Source organism: Myotis nattereri, assembly GCF_964212035.1.
Source record: "Myotis nattereri genome assembly, chromosome: 11".
Taxonomy (NCBI): Eukaryota; Metazoa; Chordata; class Mammalia; order Chiroptera; family Vespertilionidae; genus Myotis; species Myotis nattereri.
In genome coordinates this window covers 64,207,016-64,231,025 of record NC_138086.1, presented here as the reverse complement: position 1 = coordinate 64,231,025, position 24,010 = coordinate 64,207,016, and the positions used below count along the sequence as shown (strand labels likewise).

At 43.6% G+C, this 24,010-nt stretch overlaps 1 protein-coding gene across 1 annotated transcript in view; it reads right to left on the bottom strand.

Moving 5' to 3' along the window:
• Positions 1-1,074: 1,074 nt before the first annotated feature.
• The window catches only part of PLEKHA8 (pleckstrin homology domain containing A8), a 48,210-nt gene continuing 25,274 nt past the window's right edge, over positions 1,075-24,010 (bottom strand). Inside the window, exons 8-14 of the mRNA XM_081102032.1 lie at positions 22,817-22,973; positions 22,349-22,434; positions 17,692-17,750; positions 16,930-17,060; positions 16,152-16,222; positions 6,401-6,462; positions 1,075-2,053 (exon numbers count right to left, since the gene is read on the bottom strand). Of these exons, the coding sequence (XP_080958158.1) occupies positions 1,856-2,053; positions 6,401-6,462; positions 16,152-16,222; positions 16,930-17,060; positions 17,692-17,750; positions 22,349-22,434; positions 22,817-22,973 (764 nt within the window). The 3' untranslated portion in view covers positions 1,075-1,855. The remainder of the gene's footprint in view (positions 2,054-6,400; positions 6,463-16,151; positions 16,223-16,929; positions 17,061-17,691; positions 17,751-22,348; positions 22,435-22,816; positions 22,974-24,010) is intronic.

Genomic DNA, 24,010 nt, shown 5'->3' with positions numbered 1-24,010 from the left:
GGGGAGCAACACACACACACACACACACACACACACACACCTTGATAAGTACCAACAGGAAGTGCTCAACTACAGAAGAACCAGCATCCTTGCGGCACCGCTCTCCTCCCCAGCCTTGAAACATCTGATGTTGCTTTTCCAAGCGGAAGCCTTTTCCAGAAGTCCTTATGAACAGAGTACCTGCTTCACTAACTGAGCGAAATAAATCTGTTCGGAGACAGACGGGAGACAAAATCAACACCCCTCCCCACATGAGCCTCCCTAAGGAGGGGTTCTTTGCCCTCGGACAGTGTGATCTGGGGCTGCCCAGGCAGCATTCACCTGCGCTGCTCAGAGGAGCTCACCTTCTCCCCTGGGAGCCGCCTCAAGGTGGAAATGCCCTCCAGCTACTCCAGGAAGCGCCTCTAGGGGGAAGGCCCGTGGCTTCTCCCCAGGCACTGGGCAGTGTGGCTCCTGAGAGCAGGGCCAGAGTCCCAGGGTCACTCTTTCAGGGGCAACGCCCACACAAGGTTGTCTTAGGAAAGACTGAAATCCCGCTGGTAAACCTTGCCACAGTCCCAGAGCTTTGGAGACTGCCGAGCAGCTGCATTTAGCTTGTGTGATGGGTGGTTAAGCCAAGACTGATCAGCGAGCACACTGGGAGCCACCATTCCTGCCTGGTACACACTGGCCGGGCGCAGATGCTGGCTGAGTTAGAAAAACTGCGGAGTAAATGTGGTGCATGTCCCTCTCTCCCTTTAACTGTTATTTCCACAAAAGCCTCCTCCTCTTTGAAAAACAGGACACATCATTTAGCTCATGTGGAAGACTGGAAATTCTGTAAACTAAGATTTAGTCTCAGGATTCCTCAATGCTGTGTGCACAGAATCACCAGAAAAGCACTCAGATGCCGGTTCCTGACCGGCCACAGGACCCGGTTCGCCGGGTGGGTCAGCCTGGGGCTGTGCTTTCTGCCCGGCACTGCATGTGACTTTGACACAAAGGGTCACAATCACACCTGGGCATCACCTGGTTCCTGTTTAGAGGCTGTGCATGGTGAGCAGAAAAATCCCTCCACCTCTGAAGCCTACTTTTGAAATTGGGTAACAACCCCCGAATGTCACGGTGTTGCTATGGTGTCCAATGGAGACAATGTCTGGGGAAGCATGGGAACGAGGGTGGGCACTAGGCAGGGTCGTCAGGGAGGACCCGCCCCCTGCCCTCAGCGTAGGGCACACTCAGCTCTGCAGAGCCATCATCTTCCCACCCCTCACGGGATGGCACTCCTCTGGGTGTCTTCCACCTCCTGCTGGCATGCCACACCCACGCTCTGCACACTCGACTACAGGCCCCTCGCGCCCAGAGCCCCGGAGGGAAGATCCTCTGAAGAACGTCTAGGACAGCCAACCTACACCTCACAGCCTCCACCGGGGGCCTAGCTCTGCCTAAAGCTTCAGTCTAATCCTAAACTGGCTGAAACACTACCCGTGAGTTACAGTCCTTGATACAGAATTTGCTCATTTTCAGCTTGGGTTGGGTGGCCCATTAAAACTTAAAGCTAAAAACAAAACAAAACAAGACCCAAGAAATTAACTTGTCAAATCTGCTCTTATAACTTGCTGTTCAAGTCTCTAAAACAGCTACGATTTGGTTTCCAGGAGGCCCTTTGAACTGAAATATATAGCACCTTGATTTTTAAACACACAAAACATGTACGCATTTAAAAATGATATATAAAAGCACTAGGCTTTGCCTCCATCTCTCCATGGCCGGCATAAGGGATGGAGAGGGTTGAAGCTGCTGCTGGAAATTAAGTGGGGCATCCAAACACGGCAGCAAGCTCTTCCCTGCAGGGGGCGCCGCTGTCCAGCAGGCGTCACACCACCTCATCGCTCTCCAGCCCGTGGGCGTCGTACAGCGCGTCCAGGATGGCCAGCTGCCTTTCCATGGCAGGGAGGTAGAGGCTCAGGTCCCTCTGCATCCCGACACTGAAAGCGGCTTTCTGGTGGTCGCCCTCCTTTATGGTTAACGCGGCCACAAAATCTTCATAGGACGGAGCTGCCCGCAAAGCCAGCTGCAAAAGAATTGCTGTGAGAATGCGCATCACTCTCGCCCTTGCACGCTTTACCCTATGCACGAGCACATGCGTGAACACACACACACAGACACACACGCACACACACACAGCTGAAGAGTGCAAAAGTAACAACAGGAATATACCCTTCGAATTTGTGGACTCTAAAATTTTTTTCAAGCAACAAATCAAATAATTTTAAGGCTAGAAGAAGCAGGTATATACCTGGGCCACCTTGAGGATGAATAAAGCCATCAAGCCAGGGAGTGCTGACAGAAAAGTTTAAGAAAAGCTCTGGTCTCATGCATGGTGTGATCGAGAGGGTTCCCCTTGAACCTCCAGAATCCACCTGTATGTGCATTGCTGCCCGTGTTTGTCCAGTCCTGGCCAGCCTCCAGAGCACATCACTCTCCTAGCTGGCTCTCATCATCATACCTCCGTTTCTCTGCGCACCTCCCATCTCCCCCCACATGGACAATATCTCCTTCACACTCCGGACTGAACATTCTGCTTGCTTGTGCACTGATGCTTTCATGCATTCTACCCCAGTTCATCTCTCTAGGAACCCTGTACAGTTCATATCCCTATTTTGCAAATGAATGTCACATAGCTAATGAGTGCCCAGCCAGGGCCTGAGCTTCGGGTCGTCTCTGTGCTTTGTCAACTACACTCTCACACCACATTGCTCCTGACAGAAGAGCTCCCCTCCCTTTGCAGACCACCTGCTCCCTAAGCTCCCTAAAATCCATGTCTGGCTCTGCTGAGATCTTTGGAGACACTTTAGAATCTTGAATTATCATTCTACAGTTTCTTTCTTGAGTGTCCTTACACTTTGAATTTGAAAGCGTTTGGGAATCAACCCTCCCACTTTGTGCAGCTGGAGAGTGTCTGGCATTTGTCTCTAAATGTTTACAGCACAGGCCTGCCTGGGTGAAGACCTGGACTTGACCCCAAATCTTTCACTTGCTTGCTTGAGGAATTTCAGCAAGGTGCTTGACCTCCGAGAACCTTAGTTCCCTGATTTGGAGCAGAGAACTGGTACCACTTTCCTTATTCGAAGGACTAATGGAATATGTATGACATGCTTAACCTATGGCCAGGCACATGTAAAACACAGGCACATGGAGCTGCTGGAGAATGGATTCCACCAAAATGATGGGTTAGGTGGAGATACCTGGTTGCAGGCCCTGGGAAGTGAAATGAGGGTGAGGTGGGGATTTAATAATGTAGGAGAGCTTGTGAGGAAAAGTCCTTGGGCAATATAGCACAACAGGCCTGAACAACTAACTCAAACTGGAATGAGTTTAGAAAGTTCTGACAGGGAAGTCTCCAGGTAAAAAACATATAATGACACATTTGTGAGTTCAGAGTGATGGTGCTTTGAGAGGTCTGATGGTGCAGGGAAAAATAAAAACATATAAGAAAGAACCAAAAAACCTATAGAATTTTGGCTCATTGTCATAATATTAACTTGTGAGTCATTATTTTGGGATGGTGGAGGCAGCGGAGGTGAGATAGTGACAGCAAGGTCTAAGAGAGCTAAATTCTCATCTATAACAGAAAGTTGACATTTAGTGACTATGACTGATCAGGCCACAAAGAACACTAGACATTCTTAGAATCCCGGAGGTATTAGAAGAAACAGCCACAGTGGTTGAAAGTGGCCGCCTCTTTGGAGTAGGTCTGGGAAGTAGGTAGCCGAAGAAGGGACGCTATTTTTTGCTGTAACATTTTGTATAAACCCCATGCACAAATGTTTTAGTATAAGAAGACATTTAAAAAGTTTTCCAGAGTGGGGCCCGGGGATTTCCTCAAAGGCTCCTAGAAGCTTGTGATGGAGCCACATCTATTTGGGAACTAATGATAGAACTCAACTGAAGAGGAAGCCAAAAAGGCCAAGTGATGATGGTGAGTGACCTCGATGGAGGCAGAGCCTGGACTGGGCATCAATCAGTTTTGTAGACTATGTCTGTTTGAAGATAAAAGCTCACTATTTGGCTGATGAGTGAATTAAATTCCTTGAGTGTAAAAGATGTTTCCCTGAGCAACTGAGATAGTTAAATGCACTTGCCCCTGCTTATTAATCAGGACATTAGGAAACTCAATAAACTTTCCAAAGCAGGAATGACTGGGAGAGGCTGAAAGGGCCAATCTGGCTCTTCTAATTGAGAAGGCTGTTGCCAAAGGCTCGACATAATCTATTTTCTTAAAAACCAGCAACTTTTAAAAGTTTTGGCAATAATATCAAGAACTTTCAAAGTGTTCTTGTTCTATAACTTTGGGTATATTATCTGCCCCTTTGTGTCTCAGATTTCTTTGTCAACAAGGAAAATAAGAGAACCTGCTGAGTTATGAAATTAATAACTTCACACACACAGATCACTTAAAACAATGCCTAGTGCATGGTCAATGCTCAAAATTCCAAGTTATGGCTGTAGTTATTGGCATTAGACACAGCAATTTTAATTCTAGAAACCTATTTGAGAAAATAAGAGGTTTTTTTAAGTAAAAAATGCATATGAACAGACACTGTTTTATCTGTATTAAGAAACTTAGAAGCAGATTAAATTTCCAACACAGAGGATTGGACAAATAAATTACGGAACCTCCATAGTAGGGAAATATTGTACAATCACTAAAAATAACGGTTTTCAAAAACTGATGGCATTAAAAAATGGTCATGATAGAATCTATTATGTGGGGATAAAGAATACAAAATTATACTACAGGCTAAAGTAAAAAAAATTACATGCATGTACAAAGTACACAAAATAAAGATAATTATAAGCATCTAATATAAACATGTCGATATAAAATATAAACACTTGTAAGTAGATACGTATTTAGAAATATATAAAATTAAATAGAATATTTAAAAGAATATATAAAATATATAAAAATGAAAGTGAGAAAGGTAAATCACAAAAATATTAAAAATAGTTCTATGGAATGATAAGACTATGGACAAGTTCAATCCCCCCCACTTCCTATTCTTCCATAACTTCTACAATGCACTGTGATGCATCTAAATTACTACATATTAGGGAAAATGCCATAAATTAAAAAGTCCTTTTAAAGACTCATGCTTATGATAAATTTTCTGCTATAGCTGCATTCTTGTTGACAGCATCCCTTCGATCATTAATATTTCAGGATTTAACTTTACCTCTACACCGCACCCTCCCCCTCCCCCATATTTACCCTTCTTTTACACGGGGCAACTCAGTGCTTTAATGCTTTGTCATCTGACAGTAACTACTCAGGGAGACTGATGAATGGAGCAGCATCTACTGCCCAGTTATTCACCAGCAGCTTCTCGATTCTTCTGTGCTCACTGCGGAGACTGTGTGTGGGGAGTGAGCACAGCCTTTGGAGACAGCAGGTAGCTCACTTTGGGACTGGAATGAATAGCTCTGAATTTATAAAATAGTGGGAGCCAATGCTGAGGATTCCCAAAGGTAAGAAACGTGGATGTGCCTGACATGATGCCCAGCACACAATAGGTGTCCAGCAGCTGCACGGCAGTTATTATTCTAACAGGCACTGAAGGACGTGTGGGCAGTTTGTAGCTGCAACAAGTCTGGCTCCTATTATCTCCACGCTTTCAAAAATGATTTCATTTGCACTAAAATTTGATTTCTTCCACTTAAATTCTTCCCACTTTCTTTACCTGCCTCCAAAGAAATCATGACCTAAAACAGTTCCTGCCTTAGGCAAATGATGCCTCCTGCCCTTTCAGTTAGTAAAATATCACCTTCGAGGCTATTTTTAACCACATTCTGCCACGTTTCCTGGTGTTCCCCTCGTGAGACGCAGCCTTTTCACGTCTGCAGCTGACTGAGATGGCAGCTCCCGGACGGAGACACAGTACACATTACTGCTGACCTAAAGGGGCTGCTACTCTGCTATTTCACACACCGGGCTCAGCGATTTGTTCCCGGGGACTGAGAGTCCCAGGTGTGTGTTTTTCCTCCGTCAACATAGTGGGAGGGAAGGAGTGGGGCATAATAGGAGCCAAAAACATGTGCATACAAACACATCCACAAGGAAAATAACTGGGTAAGAAGAGACTCCTGGCCCGTGCGGCTGGAGCACCCGATCCAGTGAACAGCCAAGGAAATTCCATGGAGCGCTGGAGCAGGATGGGGCGAAGCACACGCTCTAACAGTCCTTCTGTTCTAGACACTTTGTCACCGACTTTCCTACACAACAAAGACCTACAGCCTTTAATTAAATGAGCAACACTCTGTTACTCTGGAAGACAAAGCCAACAGGAACACACGCACCCCAAACCAAACCAAACCACCTTCTGTGACCGCCAGAACAGTAGGAGGCAGGATTACTTACCGCGAAAACCCCGCGAACGACCCAGCCGTGGTGCTGCCGTAACGTCTTACCGTACGCGTTGTCTTGAAAAGAAGAAAAGCTCCATGAACATTGGGTCTCATCAGAATTGGATGTGCTTTTAGTATCGTGTCCTTTCTAATGTATGGCCTTAGGAACTGATGAAAAGCCCAATGAAAGATTATATAGCCCAGTGATACTCAACCTTCCTAATGCCGCGACCCTTTAATACAGTTCCTCATGTTGTGGTGACCCCCAATTTCATTGTTACAAATTGAACATAATTAAAGCATAGTGATTAATCACAAAAACAACATGTAATTATATATGTGTTTTCTGATGGTCTTAGGCGACCCCTGTGAAAGGGTCGTTCGATCCCCAAAGGGGTCGCGACCCACAGGTTGAGAACCGCTGATAAAACCTAATGTTTTGGGGAGGAAAAAAGCCTACACAGATTTTTGTTTTAAAGAAAAATATATATTCCCTCTCTTACCCTGTGTCAATATATCTGAACTCCAGCTTATTATCATGAGGGGGAAAGTTCAATATATATAAGGAAATAGAGAGGGAGGAAAGGATACTGGAAAAATCGAGACTACCTACAACTAGATAGACACTATAAAATATTAAAATGCAGCTATTTGGCCGTAACCGATTTGGCTCAGTGGATAGAGCATCGGCCTGTGGACTGAAAGGTCCCAGGTTCGATTCCGGTCAAGGGCATGTACCTTGGTTGCCAGCACATCCCCAGTGGTGGGTGTGCAGGAGGCAGCTGATCGATGTTTCTCTCTCATCGATGTTTCTAACTCTCTATCCCTCTCCCTTCCTCTCTGTAAAAACTCAATAAAATATATTTTAAAAAATAATAATAATAAAAAATAAAATGCAGCTATTTGAAAGTTTTTGTGACCCTGAGTCAGGCCCTCAGCTGTCTCCCCTTTTGTAAGATGATCCTAAGGTTCTTTTCTTTTTTAAAAATACGTTTTTATTACTTGCAGAGAGAGGAAGGGAGAGGGAGAGAGAGAAACACTGATGATGAATCATTGACTAGCTGCCTCCTGCACGCCCCCTACAGGAGACTGAGCTCACATTCCAGGCATGTGCCCTCACCAGGAAATGAACCGTGACCTCCTGGTTCATGGGTCGATGCTTAACCACTTAGCCACACCAGCCAGGTTAAGGTTCTTTTCAATTGTAACATTCATTCTGGGATGTCAAATGTTTGTTCTAGATGTCCTATGGCCCTGATACACAGCATTAGACCCAGAAACCTTAGAACTATTTTGGAAAAAATGGCTTAAAATTAATGATCTAGTTATAAAGTAAATGGTGAGGCCCATTAATAAAAGTCATTCAGATTCTAGACTTTAAAGATAAAAACCTATTCTTTTTGTCCTATTGTGTTTTAAAATATGATTTAAAAACAGGTATATAATTTTAATTACAAAATAATAATCTCAAGAACAAGGTGACAGCATTTTTTGCCAGGGATGCATTCCTAAATGCTTTAAATAATTCAATATGTGCAAAAGTCATAACTGATTTTTTCCAAAGGAATAAATTCAGCCTCAGGAGGCACAGAGCTTTATCATCATAATGCATTTTTTTTCAACGCTCCATTTTATTTTCTAGGCACCATCTCCAGTAGTATACAGAGCGCTCATTCCTAAATTAACACGGAGTATCGGGGGAACTGTTTGACCTTCTTCATCACGTTTAGCTCATCTAAATTCTATTCCAAACGCACGTATTTCCATGTGCTAGTTTCAGCACTAGTACAGGTACCACCACCGTTTAATGAATGCTTAGGCTTATCATAGGATATAAAGTATTTTAAAGTAAATGAGGGTAGGGAGCGGCTCATGGGGCTAAAGATCCCTGGGGTTGGGGACCTTTACATGCCACGAAAGGATTCTGAGCTTCCCACCTGAGGCACAGGGGCAGTTTATAAAAATATAGCTTACTGCTTTTTTCCGATCTCACAAGTAATGCATCTCATGTTAAAAATTCGGGAAACACAAAAAGGAGGGAACTAAGGAAACCTGAATAATCGTGCCTCTCAGAGAATCACCCTGAGCACCCGGGGTGCACTCTCTTCATCTTGTTTCCTGTACAGATAGTGTATTTTCTTTGACTGATGGTCACCACTGATCTGGTTGGAATTGTGGCAGGGGAGTAACATGGTGAGACTTAGCAAATGTCGCTGCCCGGGTCCCCGAGCCTCCAGCGCCTGAACCACCCTGGCTGGACAAACCGCCTGTTTGCAAGGGCTCTGGGCTGTGTTATGCCAACCTGGAGACATTATACTCTTCCTACACTTTACCATTTATTTCTTTATTTAAATATGTTTTTATTGATTTGAGAGAGACAGAAAGGGAGAAGGAGAGTGATACATCCATTGGCTGCCTTCTGCATGCCCCCTACTGGGGATGGAGCCTGAAACCTAGGCATTGTGCCCTCCCCGGGAATCCAACCAGTGACCCCTCGGTTCATGGGACGACACTAAACCACCTGAGCCACAGAGGCCAGGGCACACTTTGCCCTTTAAGTTAACCTTTCACAAAAGCCCGAAACCTTTCTCCATGCCCCCCTCCCCAGGGCAACCAGAAGACAAAGGTGCTGGGAGTCTACGCAGCATGGGCAGGCAGCCTGGGCAAAGGAAGAGGCAGTGTTTGTGGAGCAGCATGGCCCGTGTCCCCTTCCTGGCCCTGCAGGAGGCAGCTCTTCCTTACTGTGTCTGCACCTTGCCCGGGAAGAGTCCCACCGGCAGGATGTGGGCCGGGTGGTCTAACAGAAGAAAACGATGTTAGAGAACTGGCCTGGGTCCTGACCCAGGCCCAGCAAGACCACTGCTATAATTTAAAATCAACAAGGACAATTAAACTCACTAAAAAAAAAAAAGAAAGAAAGAAAGAAAGGTTTGCCAGAAGTCCTTAGCTGACTTCTAGGGCTGCGTTACAGCACGAAGTCTAAGCCTGACCTATTTTGGTTACCCAGAGATTAGAAAATGAAATACATTAATCTTCCCTGTAATACTCATTCGTCATCATCACACGTGCTCTACAACCAGGAGGTATTTTTGGCTTCTGAAAGACATAAATGATGCCCTTCTCTCAGTTCTTGAGAAGTGCCACTTCCCTAGAGCCCGCGCCAAGACTTCTGAGCAGGAAGCCTTGACAATAAATCACCTTGCCCAATTCTCTTCCTTTACAAGTGAAGGAACAGAAAACCCAGAGAGACTGTGACTTTCCCAAGGTCACAAAGCTAAAAGCCATGGGAACCTGGGGCATTCTTGTTGCATTAAGCCATTCTGCCAAAAACTAATGTTTATCCTCCGTGAAGCAAAATGATGAGAATGAAAAATGTGCCTTTCCTACCCATTTCCTGAAAGAATTTGGACCTTAGTCTGTTTGTGGAAACAAAACAAATGTGATTTCTTCCCTGGTAACTCAGAAACTCGCTATGAGGTACTCAGAGACCACAGCTAAACCTACCACAGTATCTGAGCGAGAACCCTCCCACAACAGCTGGTGGACAACCATTCAGCCCAGAAATGGGATCTATGAGAGAGTCTCTCTAGCACAGACCTGTAATTGGTAAGAATTTGTAAAGTTCCTTTGAAGACAAAGAAGAAACGCAATTCTACGTTTTGAAAGAGCCCTTGGGAAGTAGATAAGCAAGGCCAGGACAGGTAGAATCTGTCCTGCGCTGAGCCCAGGAAGTGACACCCCTACAAACGGGCTAACATGGCAGCCCTCCAATGAGATGGGGAACCAAGAGCGGCTCGCAGTGGACACACATGAAAAGCAGTACTGAGAGAGGAAGACTGTGCTTAGTGTGACACCATGTATACATGTTTACACATGCAACACAGTCCTAGAAACTGTAATACATAGACACATAAATACATCCTATCTAATAATAGACAAACATGGTAATTGACCATACCTTCGCTACACCTCCCATTGGCTAATCAGCATGATATGCAAATTAACCACCAACAAAGATGGCAGTTAATTTGCATACATAGGCTCCAAGCGGTGGAGTGAAGCCTCACGTCCCCGGGGCCGGCGGAGCAGCAAGGCCTGACATTTCCGGGCCAGCAGAGCAGTGAAGCCTGATGTTTCCAGGGCCAGCGGAGCAGTGAAGCCTGATGTTTCTGGGGCCGGCTCCGGCCAGAACTTGGCCAGAGTGAAGGCCTGGGCCCCAGGTGCCAGAGGCAAACCGGTGCCAGCAGCCAGGGGAAAGGAAGGCCTATTGCACGAATCTTTTCATGAAACAGGCCTATAGTAGAAGTATAAAAACATGCATTATGGAATGACAAACAGAACATTCTGGTTGAAGATCTATGGAAAAAGAGAGAGTCATGGGTCAAGGGATGGTACACGGGTGCTGCACTGAACTGTTCTATATATGTGGTCAAGTGACAGGTATTTGTCAAATGTCTGCAATACTTAAAATAAGAAGACTGAACTATTAGAAAAATACCCTCTGAATTTTTTTAAAAAAAATATATTTTATTGATTTTTTACAGAGAGGAAGGGAGAGGGATAGAGAGTTAGAAACATTGATGAGAGAGAAACATCGATCAGCTGCCTCCTGCACACCCCCCACTGGGGATGTGCCCGCAACCAAGGTACATGCCCTTGACTGGAATTGAACCTGGGACCTTGCAGTCCGCAGGCCGATGCTCTATCCACTGAACCAAACCGGTTAGGGTCCCTCTGAGTTCTTTATCGTGACTAAGTTTCAGGCAAAACGGATTGTCCAGAGAAAAGCCAACTCAGGAAGCAGCGGACAGAGGTGAAAGGGGTGCCCAGGGATGTCCTTTGTTAACTCCAGGCACCGTCTAGAGACTCTACATGGAACTTGGATGTGAGCCAATTCTGCCAGCTGAGCCACATGCTGTGTGTTGTTCTGGAGTGAGCATGACTTGATTCACGTTTCATGGTATTGTCAGAACAATTAGTCGAGCTATAATTTGATGCTAAATATGTGATTACAAGTTCGGGCTTTCTCACATAGCTCTCCCTGTCTGTATTAAATATGTGACCGAGCATCCTGGAGATGCTGGGGGGGGTGGTGGTTCATATTTCGCTGACATTTATGGAATCATTCCAAGTTGAGGGATGTGCTGCATGCTATCCCCCCAGAGGGAACAGTGCAGAGCACGTAGCATTTAGTACAATGGGGCGTGAAAGGCCAGAGCAGCTTTTCTTCCCATCACTTACAGGGATGTTCTCCAAAAGCCCTTTCATATGGCGCCTGCGTTAGAGGGGCTTAGCTATAGGCTGGACCAGTAAATATATCTCCTTTGTGACCCAAATCTTTTCTTAGAATGACTTCTAGAGAATGTCATAGGACACTAGGGGTTCAAAGCTCTTGACATAACACCACCCAGAATATTCTACATCAGGGGTCCTCAAACTACGGCCCGCGGGCCACATGCAAATACAAATATTGTATTTGTTCCTGTTTTTTTTTACTTCAAAATAAGATATGTACAGTGTGCATAGGAATTTGTTCATAGTTTTTTTTTAGACTATAGTCCGGCCCTCCAACGGTCTGAGGGACAGTGAACTGGCCCCCTGTTTAAAAAGTTTGAGGACCCCTGTTCTACATAATTATCATTATGAGGAATCCAAGTGATGGCTCAAATACAAGGACGGCAGCATAAAGCCCAAGACTTTCTTCCAGATGCAGGGGACTCATTCTAGGTCACTGAACTGCAGCAATACAGTGACTATCCATGCATTTTCTAGGGAGTTAATAAATGACAAGGTTTCCATCATGGCATTTAAGCCTTTTACATATCATCTCCCATTTTCAAGGCCACTAAGATTACACAAGTTTTGTGAACATTTACCTCAAACCCTTTCTTAAGCAGTATTTTCAAATTTGGGAGTGGCATCCAAGGTTTATCTTTAGTTTATCCCTAACTGTCTTGCTGTTCTTAGGTTGGGGAAATTCTGTCATCAGAAAACTACTAATTACCATGAAAGGAGGGCAAAATCATCTGATGTGGAGGATAACTAGGTGAGCTTCAATGTCCTAGCCCTAGATGACTGGGTCTCAAACCTCAGCAGGGATACAGCCGTGGGCAAACTACGGCCCACCCGTTTGAAATGAATAAAACTAAAAAAAAAAAAAGACCGTACCCTTTTATGTAATGATGCTTACTTTGAATTTATATTAGTTCACACAAACACTCCATCCATGCTTTTGTTCCGGCCCTCCGGTCCAGTTTAAGAACCCATTGTGGCCCTCGAGTCAAAAAGTTTGCCCACCCCTGGATTAGAATCATCTCACTGGCTTGTTAATGCTCAGATTGCTGGGCTCTGCTAGACTTCTGAGTCAGCAGGTGTCGAGTGAGGGCTGGTAGTCTGCATTTCTACTAAGTTTCTAGGGGGAGTGGGTTAGGGAAACCTTTCTCCACCCTGAACACAGCAGCGGGAAACTAGTGATCTCTATAAGGAGAATATGATTTAAGTCATGAAAACCTCTGAAATAATCCTGAACACTGGATGCAAGTCTCACATTCACAGCCCCCTTTTCCTTTCCACTGAAAACAGTGCTGAGGGGGAAGAGGGGAAGCAAAGGCTGAAACTGGCTGTTAATTTGGCCTAAAGTTAACATTATTTCCGTTTGGAAGCAGCATTGCCCTTCAAGCCCCCTCTCTTCAGGGTCAACATTTCCTGGTCTACTTTCCTAAAAGGTAGGGGAGGAAAAGGGGCAGAGTTAGGGGCTAGGCGTGGGGACAGGACGGAAAGGGTATATCCTCCATTTCCTCTCCGCCTCCAGGGGCAAAGCTTTTCCTTTCACTTGCTGGTGTGAAAGCAGCTGGGTGCTATTTCACCCCAGTCCAGCAGGGGGCGAGTGAGATTAGCATTCTTCTCTGCCCACACACACAGCCCTACAAAGCAAGGGCATCACCTGACAGACTGTCCCCCTGCTGCATTTCCTGCAGGTGGAGCAGTAGTTCCCAGCGTGGGGCACACGCGCACAGGGGGGCAATTTGATTTTTAAGGGGGGCAATTAGAGATTTCTTATGGTCCTGGGGCCTCATATGCAGTATATAAATATATATTGTGACATATTTATACATTTCAGTTCTCTATTATATGTTTTGAAACTTTGCTATTTTTTCATATCACTTCATATTACTATTTTTTTAATCATTTCTTAGTGATTTCTTCCTCAGTACTTCAACTGTTCTTTCGTTCTTTTTTTTTTTCCTCTTTCATGGATGCCATGTTCTTCGGAAGCTTGTTTAGTCCAAGTTAATGGCCTTTTAGGGTTCCTCCACATGAATAAGAGTTCACTTTTTGAATAATAAGAATTATATGTCATGGGGGGTGGGGGAGACATCAGGATTTTAGAGATGCTTAGGTGAGGCATGGCCAAAAACAGGTTGGGAACCACTGTCCTAGTGTGAAATCTCCCTACTAAGAAGTTACTCTGAAGAGAAATGTCTGGCTTGGCAACCAAGCTTTGCAAACTTTTCATTTCTGATTTGGGACAAATAAACCCCATTTTCTGGTGGGTTATCAATGTCATATATCATGATGATAAGAATATAAATAATGACAGAAGCTAATCTCTATTAAGTGCTTATTATGTGCCACTTTTCTGATCTTTCTACATGCATGAAAAGATTTAATCTTTACAACAGCTTTGTTAGAAAAACTGTATTATCGCTGCCATTTTATAGATGAGGAAGCTGAGAAACAGAAAGTTAAGTATACGTTACTGTAGTTAGCTAGTGATTAATAAAGAAAAGAGCAAAGGGGAGTCAGACATTGTAGAGCACGGTCACCTGGGAAGCAGAGACCTGTCTGCGAACCCAGGAAGCTACAGCTTCCCACTCCCTGCAGGAAGCCACCGGTCCATCCCCCCACAGGCCACTGTGGGAAGGGACAGAACAAAGGGAGGTAAGCACAAACAGCAATGAAGTTAAAATGGTGCAGGGGGAGGTGCTGGACCACAGAGGCATTCCAGTCTCACCTGGGAAAAAGATCATTGGCAAAGGGGGTGCAGCCGATGCAAGCCCTCGAAAGTTTGGGAACTGATTGGGGAGCACCTGACCACGTGGGTCCAGTGGCCGCCTGGGGCCATGACACTGCACAGGTTCTGAAGGATCAGGAAGCAGAAACTCTGTGCACCGGCCTCTGCCCTGGCGAAGACACAGTTGTACTTTCTCCATGGTGGGGCCGACAGAGATGGGACACTGGGAAGCCAGACGGATAACTCTTTCGACATTACCTCACGAGTAAACGATGCCACCACACCCCAATCTGTCATGCAAGTCCTTGGAATTCTTTCCTCTTGATCCCGTGGAAGAGCCTGATACCCACGGACAACAAACTGACCAAGGGCACAATGCTATAAAGCGGTGGGATGCAGAGAGCCCATGATCTTCACCATGCCACAGGCCAACAAGTTCCCCAGATACTGGTTAGGGGCGTGACCCGTTATGATGAATATTCTTTTAGTACTGAAATCAGGACACCAAGGGGAGAACATAACTGAGACTGTCCTGGAAATTCAGGGATGTCTGAGAAACCAAAAAATGCAGGTGGCCCCAGGATGGTGGAGACATTGTCAGGGAAATGAGGACCTTGGAGGCAGAGGCCCTAAAGTGGCTCTGATTCAAACTCTGTGGTCTTAGCATGCATGTTAATCTTTCAGAATTGTGGTTACCTGACCTATAAAAATAGACTGATTTGAGGATTAACCTGTCTAAATTCTTCATAAAGTTACACAAATATCAGCTTTTGCTGTTTCATGGCACATCAGCAAGTTTCTAGAGAGAAAGGTCTGGGAAAATCATGTGGGAGCAGAATCCCTCAGGCCTTATGGTCCAGAGGAAGGACTAATAGGAGGAGACAAATTCACCTGGAGACTGACAACATGCTGCAATGATCACTGGCTCCCCTGCCCAACAGAAGCCTCAAACTCATTCATTTCACTGCTTATAACCATGGCTACTTAGAGCCTGACCATGTGCTTCTCCACATCATGGCTTCAAAGTCATAGGGAATTTCACCCCCCACCCCCCATGCCTCAGGGCCATGCTGGAAGAATTTCCTCTAGGACAAGAGTGAGAGCTCAGCTGCTGTTAGGAGCACTACGAGGATGCTTCCAAGTCTTTAATGTTTTTCAAAACTGACCTGTTAGATACATGGATCCATCCATCTATCCACCCACCTACACATGAGTGTTTCTAAGCACCCACCATGTTCTCGTCTTTTGACTACGGCCCTGACCTCAGTCTGGGCTCTGCCACTACAATGGAGCATGTGGGGCATGAGAGGACTACAATTTAATGGCCAATCCTTCATCTCACGCCAGAGCAAGTTCCCAGGGCTCCCCAGCCCCTTCCTTTCATGGGCTCCAAAATAAGCTTCTCTTTGGATACTGATTTTTGAAGACTACTGCATTTGAAGATTAATTTAGGAAGAACGAACTTCTTGGAAATGTTAGTTTTTCCTATTAAGATTAAGAAATGGCTCTCCATTAATTTAACCCTTAAGATACACTAATTTTTAATAAGTTAGATCTAGATGATCAGGTCACTATCTCATGGATTCTTTTTAAAGTGAGCATGTAAGAAACAAACAAACAACAGTGACGAACAAAAATAAACAAAATCATAACCGGAAGAGCAGAATTTCCCCTCCACCCTGTCTCTTCCTCCGGGGCCTCCATTCCAAACCCTGTTCAATCGACCCATCGAAATGCAAAGAACACTTACTCAGGGCTGTCTGGATATCCTTTTCTCCATTTTTCACTTCTGTTAAAAATCCTTTCAAGAATTTGAGACCTCTAAAACAAGAAAGAGGAAGAAATATTAGTTTCAAAATTCACTCCTGTTCAATGGGTAGAAAGAAACGGCAGAGCTCAGCTTGCACGAAGTGGCCACAAGTCTAATGGCTGCCACATTGGCTAGCACAGCTTGCACAAATGCAGTACAGTCTTCTAAGTCAGTTTCCAATAATATCTTGGGTTCAGCAGCCAGGAGACTGAGTCATGGCAGACCTTTCCGGTGTCTCTGTCTGTTCCCTCCAGCTTGCTCTGGCCCTTCTCAGCTGTATGGCTAAACAGGGGTTTTCACAATGTGGTCTCAGGGCCAGCAGCTTCAGCATCACTTGGGAACTTGCCAAAAAGGAAAATTCTGTGGCCCACTCCAGACCTACTGAGTCAGAAATTGGAATTGGGGTGGAGCAACTATGTTTTTAACAAGCCCTCCAGGTGGCTCTGATGTCCCTAGAGTTTGTGATCCACTGACTTAAAGCAAAACCAGTCAACTTTATCATGCTTTAATCTTGTGTATACTATTAATATTTACAATGTTTATCAACATCAAGAGGAAGGCAAAGCAAAAAACCCCCCACAAAACAAATACGGTGTTTTATTCATTAGACCTTCGGGAAAAGGCTATGCAAGTCGGCCAGACCCTCCACTCAGTAGTGTCCTTTCCATTACAACTGCTTTGCTGAGTTTTCAGTGCGAGCCCACCCCAGCAGCCTCACCTCTTCAGCCACAGGAGGGCTTCGGTAGCCGAGTTCCTAACCCGGGCTACATCTGCCTCCACTTCGTGCAGCACTATCTTCTGGAGGGTGGTAAACTCTTCCTTGTTGGTTATATACTTCTGATTCACTTTCTGCAGGAAAAGCAGGGAAACAATCTAAGTTCAAAATGCTAGAGCCACCAAGAGAATCAGCATAGTACTGAGACTTTTTAAAAAGTATTTAATTTATTGATTTTTTACAGAGAGGAAGGGAGAGGGATAGAGAGTTAGAAACATCGATCAGCTGCCTCACGCACACCCCCATCGGGGATGTGCCTGCAACCAAGGTACATGCCCTTGACCGAAATTGAACCTGGGACCCTTCAGTCCGCAGGCTGACACTCTATCCACCGAGCCAAACCAGTCAGGGCAGTACTGAGACTTTTGAGTTTGTCAAGCAGGCCTCTTAAGAAATAAAAATAAATGCAACCTCTCTATTACTTTCTTCCTTATGTTTTCAGGATTTGGTTATTATTATTATTATTATTATTATTATTATTATTATTTTGAGAATTCTTATGAGGCTTAAGCTAGAATTAAATAGTCTCAGCATTTTAAAGTACTATTTTTAAAGTAATTTTTGTTCTGCTCCAGAACCTTTCTCACAGCTGTCCTATACTTTCTATTCTGAGATCAAACGCAACAATCATCTATTTCTGAATGGAATCTCATGCAACTATTTCCTCCAACTGTAGTCTCCCCAGAGACAAGCTGGTATTTTCACCTTAATATTTCCAACAAGATCCATTTTAACAGGAGCAAACACTGTAGGGCCAAGTTTGTCTGAAAGAAAAAATTAAAAACATCTTTGAAAAAGCAATATTTTCAAGTGGAAACTATTTTTATAGTAACAACCAATTTAGCAGGTTTTCTCCCTCCCTCCCCCAAAAAACCTTATAGTTTTTGCTTTTAAATCCTTTTCTAAACATAAACTTCAAAGGCACTTAGGATACTATCATCACCTTTTTCTATTATGCTACTCTGAGGTGAGTAACTATACTAAGGTCCTAAATGGCAGGAGAGAATAATCCTATAAACTCCAAATACATATTATAATCCTTAGGGCTATGCTAGCCAATGTGGTAGCCATTAGACTTGTGGCCACTTAGTGCTGCAATTAGCCAGTCCAAACAAAAATGTACTGTCAGTGTAAAATACATACCAGACTTCAAAGATTTAGTGCCGAAAAGGAATGCAAAGTTTCTAATTAATGATTCTTTTATATTGATTACATGTTGAGATGATATTTTGAATATATGAGGTTAGATAAATTATAAAAATTAATTTTAACTGTTTTATTTTACTATGTTAATGTACCTGCTGGAAAATTTACAATTACATATGTGGTTTGGATATTTCTGTTGGACAAGAACTAAAAAAATAACACAATTGGGTAGAGCTAAAAAGCCAAAAGAGAAAATGTAATAAAATTCTAAAAAATACTTGATAGATCCAAAAGAAAGGCAGGAACAAAGATAGGTAGTTAAAAAGCCAAAGAGGAAATAAAATTGAATACTAAAAAATAACATTAATTGGCTAGAAGTCAAGAAAGGAGTAAAAAAGGAACAAAGAACAGATAGGACAAATAGAAAATAAACAGCAAGATGGTAGGAACAAATAACAAGATAGTAGACTTACATTCATCCAAACAATGTAATTCACTACATTAACAAAGTACAGGGGGAAAAACAACACTTGATAATTTCAATAGATACAGAAAACATATTTTAAAGTTAACTCTTCGTGATTATAAAAACTTAATGTACAAAAGTCAATGGTATCTATGTGCTATCAATGAACAACTGGAAAATGGGATCGTTTTTACAATAGCATGAAAACTATTAAAATTCTAAAATTTATTTCTAACAAAAGATGTAAAAGACCTTTATACTAAGAAAGTGATACAAACATTGTTGTGAAAATAACAAATAACCAAGTAAATGGAGAGATACAGTATGCTCAAGCATTAGAAGACTCAATGTTTAGGATAAATGTCAGTTCCCTTCTAATTGGCTTAGATTCAATGTAATCTTAATAAAAGTATCAACAGGCTTTTTAATAAAACTGGAAAGCTAAAACTTACGTAGACATGCAAAAGACCTAAAATTGCCAAAACAATCTTGAAAAAGAACAACAAAATGGGAAGACTTACATTATCGAATTTCAAGCCTTACTGTAAGTGCACAGTAATTAGGACACTGAGGTATTGGCATAAGAAAAATCAAATAGATCACAGAAACAGAAGAGAGAGTCCAGAAATAGACCCATGCTTACTAGGTCAATTGGTTTTCAACAAAGCTGCCCAAGTAATGTAAAAGGGAAAAAATGGCTATTCAACAAATGGTTCTGGAAGAACCAGATATCTTATCTAATAAAAGAGAAATATGCAAATTGACCGTACCTCTGCTGCACTCACAAACCACGCCCACAAGCCAATCATAGCTACTATATGCAAATTAACCCAACCAAGATGGCAGCCGGCAGCCACGGAGCTGGAGCAAACAGGAGGCTTGGTTGCCCCAGTGATGGAGGAATCCAAGCTTCTATCTTCTTATAGAAGATAAATAAATCCCAGATACCTGCTTCCAGCCAGCCTCCATCTTCCATAATTGAAACTTTGTTGCCTTGAGCAGAGGCTACACCCAGCCAGGGCAGGGAGGAAGCTTGGCTTCCTCCATCACCGGGGCAACCAAGCATCCTGCTTGCTCCAGCTCCGTGGCTGCTGGCCGCCATCTTGGTTGGGTTAATTTGCATATAGTTACTATGACTGGCTGGTGGGCGTGGCCTGTGAGTGTAGCAGAGGTACAGTCAATTTGCATGTTTCTCTTTTATTAGATAAGATAAATAAATCCCAGATACCTGCTTCCAGCCAGCCTCCAGTGGGAGCTTGGGTGGCTGGGGGCCATGGCCAGCCTGCAAACAGCCATCAGCCCCCACCCAGGCTGGTCACACCCTCATGGGATGAGGGTCCCCTCTGGGGGGCTTGGCCAGTCTGCAAACAACCATCAGCCCCTCACCCAGACTGGCCAGGCACCCCAGTGGGGACCCCCACCCTGAAAGGGCTGTGGCCAGCCTGCAAACAGCCATCAGCCACTCACCCAGGCTGGCCGGGCACCCCAGCAGGAACCCCCTCCCTGAAGGGGGTGTGGTCAGCCTGAAAACAGCCCTCAGCCCCTTACCCAGGCTGGCTAGGTACCCCAGAGGGACCCCCACCCTGATCCGGGACACCCTTCAGGGCAAACCAGCCGCCCCCCCCCCCCACCCCATGCACCAGGCCTCTATCCTATATAATAAAAGGGTAATATGAAAATTGACCCTAACAGCAGAACGACTGGGAATGACTGGTCACTATGACACACACTGATCACCAGGGGGTGACGCTCAATGCAGGAGATGCCCCCTGGTGGTCAGTGCGCTCCAACAGGGGGAGCTCTGCTCAGCCACAAGCCAGGCGGATGGCTGCCAGTACAGTGGTGGTGGTGGGAGCCTCTCCCATCTCCTCAGCAGGGCCAAGGATGCCCGACTGCAGCTTAGGCCTGCTCCCCACTGGCAAGTGAACATCCCCCAAGGGCTCCGGGGTTGCCAGAGCGATGTCTGACTGTCAGCTTAGGCCCAATCCCCCAGGGAGTGGGCCTAAGCCAGCAGGTGGACATCCCCCGAGGTGTCCCAGACTGTGAGAGGACACAGGCCGGGCTGAAGCCCCCCCCCCCCACCCCCCGCCCAGTGCACAAATTTTTGTGCACTGGGCCTCTAGTAATAATAATAAAAAGAATCTCAACACTTCCTTCACACTATATACAAAAACTAATTCCAAGATGACTTATAGATGGAAAAATCAAAATCAAAAGTAAAGACTATAGAAGATGACAAGGAGAATATCTTCATAACTTTGGGGGTAAGCAAAGATTTCTAGGACACTGAAAGCACTAACTATAAAAGAAAGAAAACAGATCAATTGGATTTCATGAAAATTAAAAACTCTGCTCTTCAAAAGACCTCAGTAAGAAACGGGCAGCCATAGTCTGGGGAAAAATACTCATAATGTGTATGTTTACACTGGAATGTTACTCAGAATATATAAAGAACTCTTATGAGTCAATAATAAAAATAAAATTAACCTTTTAAAATGGATTAAAGTTTTAAATAGATGTCACAGTGTAACAAATAGCAAAGACCAATAATTACATGAAAAAGTGCTTAACATCATTAGTCATCAGAGAAATGCAAATTAAAGCCACAACATGATACCACTAAACACAGGAATGGCCAAAACCAAAAATGCTGACACCACCAAGTGTCTGTGAAGATGTGACACAACCAGAATACTCACATGCTGCTGCTGGAAGTGTACAATTGAGCAACTGCCTTTATAAAGCTAAACATGTGAACCCTATGAATCAGCAAGTCCACTTCTCAGCATTTGCTCAAGAGAAAGGAAAACACATGCCACTGACACAAAAATGTTCAGGGCAATTTTACTTATAGTAAAAGTGAAATTTCACTTACAGTAGCCTCAAACAAGAAACTACCCAAATGCCCATCAATAGGGGAATGAATAAACAAAGGGTTAAATTCACTTAACAAAATACTATTCAGCAACACAAAGAAATGAACTGTTGACACATGTAACAACAAGGGTGAAAACATTATATTGAGAGAAAAAGCCAGATGCAAAAGGGTTTATAACATGACTTTATATACATGGGATTTTAGACCAGGTGAAACTAATCTTTGGCGACAGAAAGCGGTAAAATGGTTGCCCCGGGCTGGGTGACAGGCTGGGGACCAACTGGCAGAGGGAATGTTCTGGGTGATAAAAACATTCTTTGTCTTGACAGGGATGCATATTACATAAGTAGGTGCATTTGTCAAAACTCACTGGGATCGTAACACTTAAGTTCTATGCAAGTTATACCCCAATTTAAAAAAAAGATGCCGTTAATTGGGTCATATAACCAATTTCAACACATGAGCGATTTCTGGTACTAGTGACTCTATAAAAATAAAGTAAATATAATTTGAACTTAACAAAAATTATAGCTATAACTTTATCTTTGAAAAAACATTTTAACTGGTAAGCATTTTTTTCATAGTACCAATGAATTTGAAGGTCTGTTCCTCAATGACTTTCACTTTCATTTTTAATTATGATTTCTAGAAAACAGAATTCCCCTTCTTCATGATGCTACTCGGAGGTCACTATTTATTCACAATTAGAGAAGAAATGGGAATATGCAATAATGCTTCAGGTCATGCAGTGCCATGAAGAGGTAGCTAAGAAGGGTCATCTCACTGTCCATACAGTTCAGATCTCTGATGCAATATAACAGCTGTGACACAGAGTCTAGACTAATCAATTTAAGGCGATGCAGCAACCTTACCCAACACTGGAACCACAGCATAGCATGACTCCAAGAACGCTTCTGTGGGAATGCCACTGTCTTCCAGAAGTTCAATGTCACTAAAGCTAAGCCATTTGGTGATAAGGAGGAGGAAAGAATGCAAAAAAGTTAGCACCTGCTGCAGTTCGGAGGTAGTCATGAAAACAGCTTGCCTCTACGGGGCAAGTCATTTGGCCGGATTTTACACATAAGCCAGGTGTTTGTTTTCCTATTACAGTACAGTCTAAATACAACATCATTTTCCAAAGCTAACCATCAAAGCAAACTATAATTTGTCCAGAGTACACTCTCACAATCCAGTTCCTTCTTGTCCACTGCTTCACACAGTAAACAGTAAATCAGACCAGGTTCTCTATTCTGCTAGAACACACCACCACCCGAAAGGAACACCAGGATTGACCTCCCAGAAGGCATCCACCTTCAGTGATGTTAGAGAGCACAGAATACCTGGTGTTCATGGTACTAAAGAAAGTTGGGATAACTTCTTGGCCTTCTTCCCAGTGGGATTCCGGAGAGCTACTTGAGGAGTTTGATACGGGCTGAGCCAAGTTGTCATGATTTTCCAAGATTTCCTCTCCACCTTCCTTCATTATTTCACCTTGGACTGCAGAGTAGAAGATACTTATTATTAATCTATTATTTATTATAAAAACTTATATATACTCATTGCAGAACATTTCTAAAACACACAAAAGCACACAGAAATGAAAATCTGAAATTCTACACACAGACACACACATATACGCACACACAAAATTAGGTTTAAATATATGTAGATTTGTATCTTGCTTGTTTTCATCACTGTATCAAAAATACTTTCATTATCATTGAATACTCTTCAAAACATGACTTTAATGACTATGTAAAATTGCATCATGTGGGGGGCACTTAGGTAGTTTCTAAAATTTTAGTATTAGAAATAGTCACTCCTCATTATTTATGTATTCTGGATTTGTAAGTTTGCCTACTTGCTAAAGTTTATTTGTAACCCTAAAATCAATGCTTATCACACTTTTGCAGTCATTTGTGGACATGTGCAGAGTGGTGAAAAATTGAGTCACCTGACATACATGTTCCCAGCTAAGGATAAACAAGTGACACTCTGCCTTCTTATTTCAGCTCCCATACTGTACACAAATGTTTCTTTGATACCACATTTTGTGCATTTTTGTGCACTTCGTTGCTGATTTCACTGTTTAAAAGGGCTCCCAAGTATAGTGCTGTCTGTGATGCACAAGGCTGTGATGTGACTTATGGAGAAAATGCGTATGTTAGATAAGGTTGACTCAGGCATGTGCTGTAGAGCTATTGGCCATGGGTTCAATGTTACTGAATCAACAATATATAGTAAACAAGGTGTCTTAAGACGAAAACACATAAAACAAGGTTGATCAGTGGACAGAAACATTGTCAACTGAGGCTTGCAGGACCCTAACTCTGAATCTCCCCTTGGAGCAATGGTTCAGTATTTCCTAATTCAGTGCCTGCAATGGTTTTACAGAACCTAACTACCATGAATAATGAGAATCAACGGTAATGTCCTAAACAACATCCTCGTGCACAGAGATTTGTCCTTAAATCTGACTATCCCTATAGACAAATTCTAGAAGTAAAATTACTGGGCCAAACAACAGTACTGTT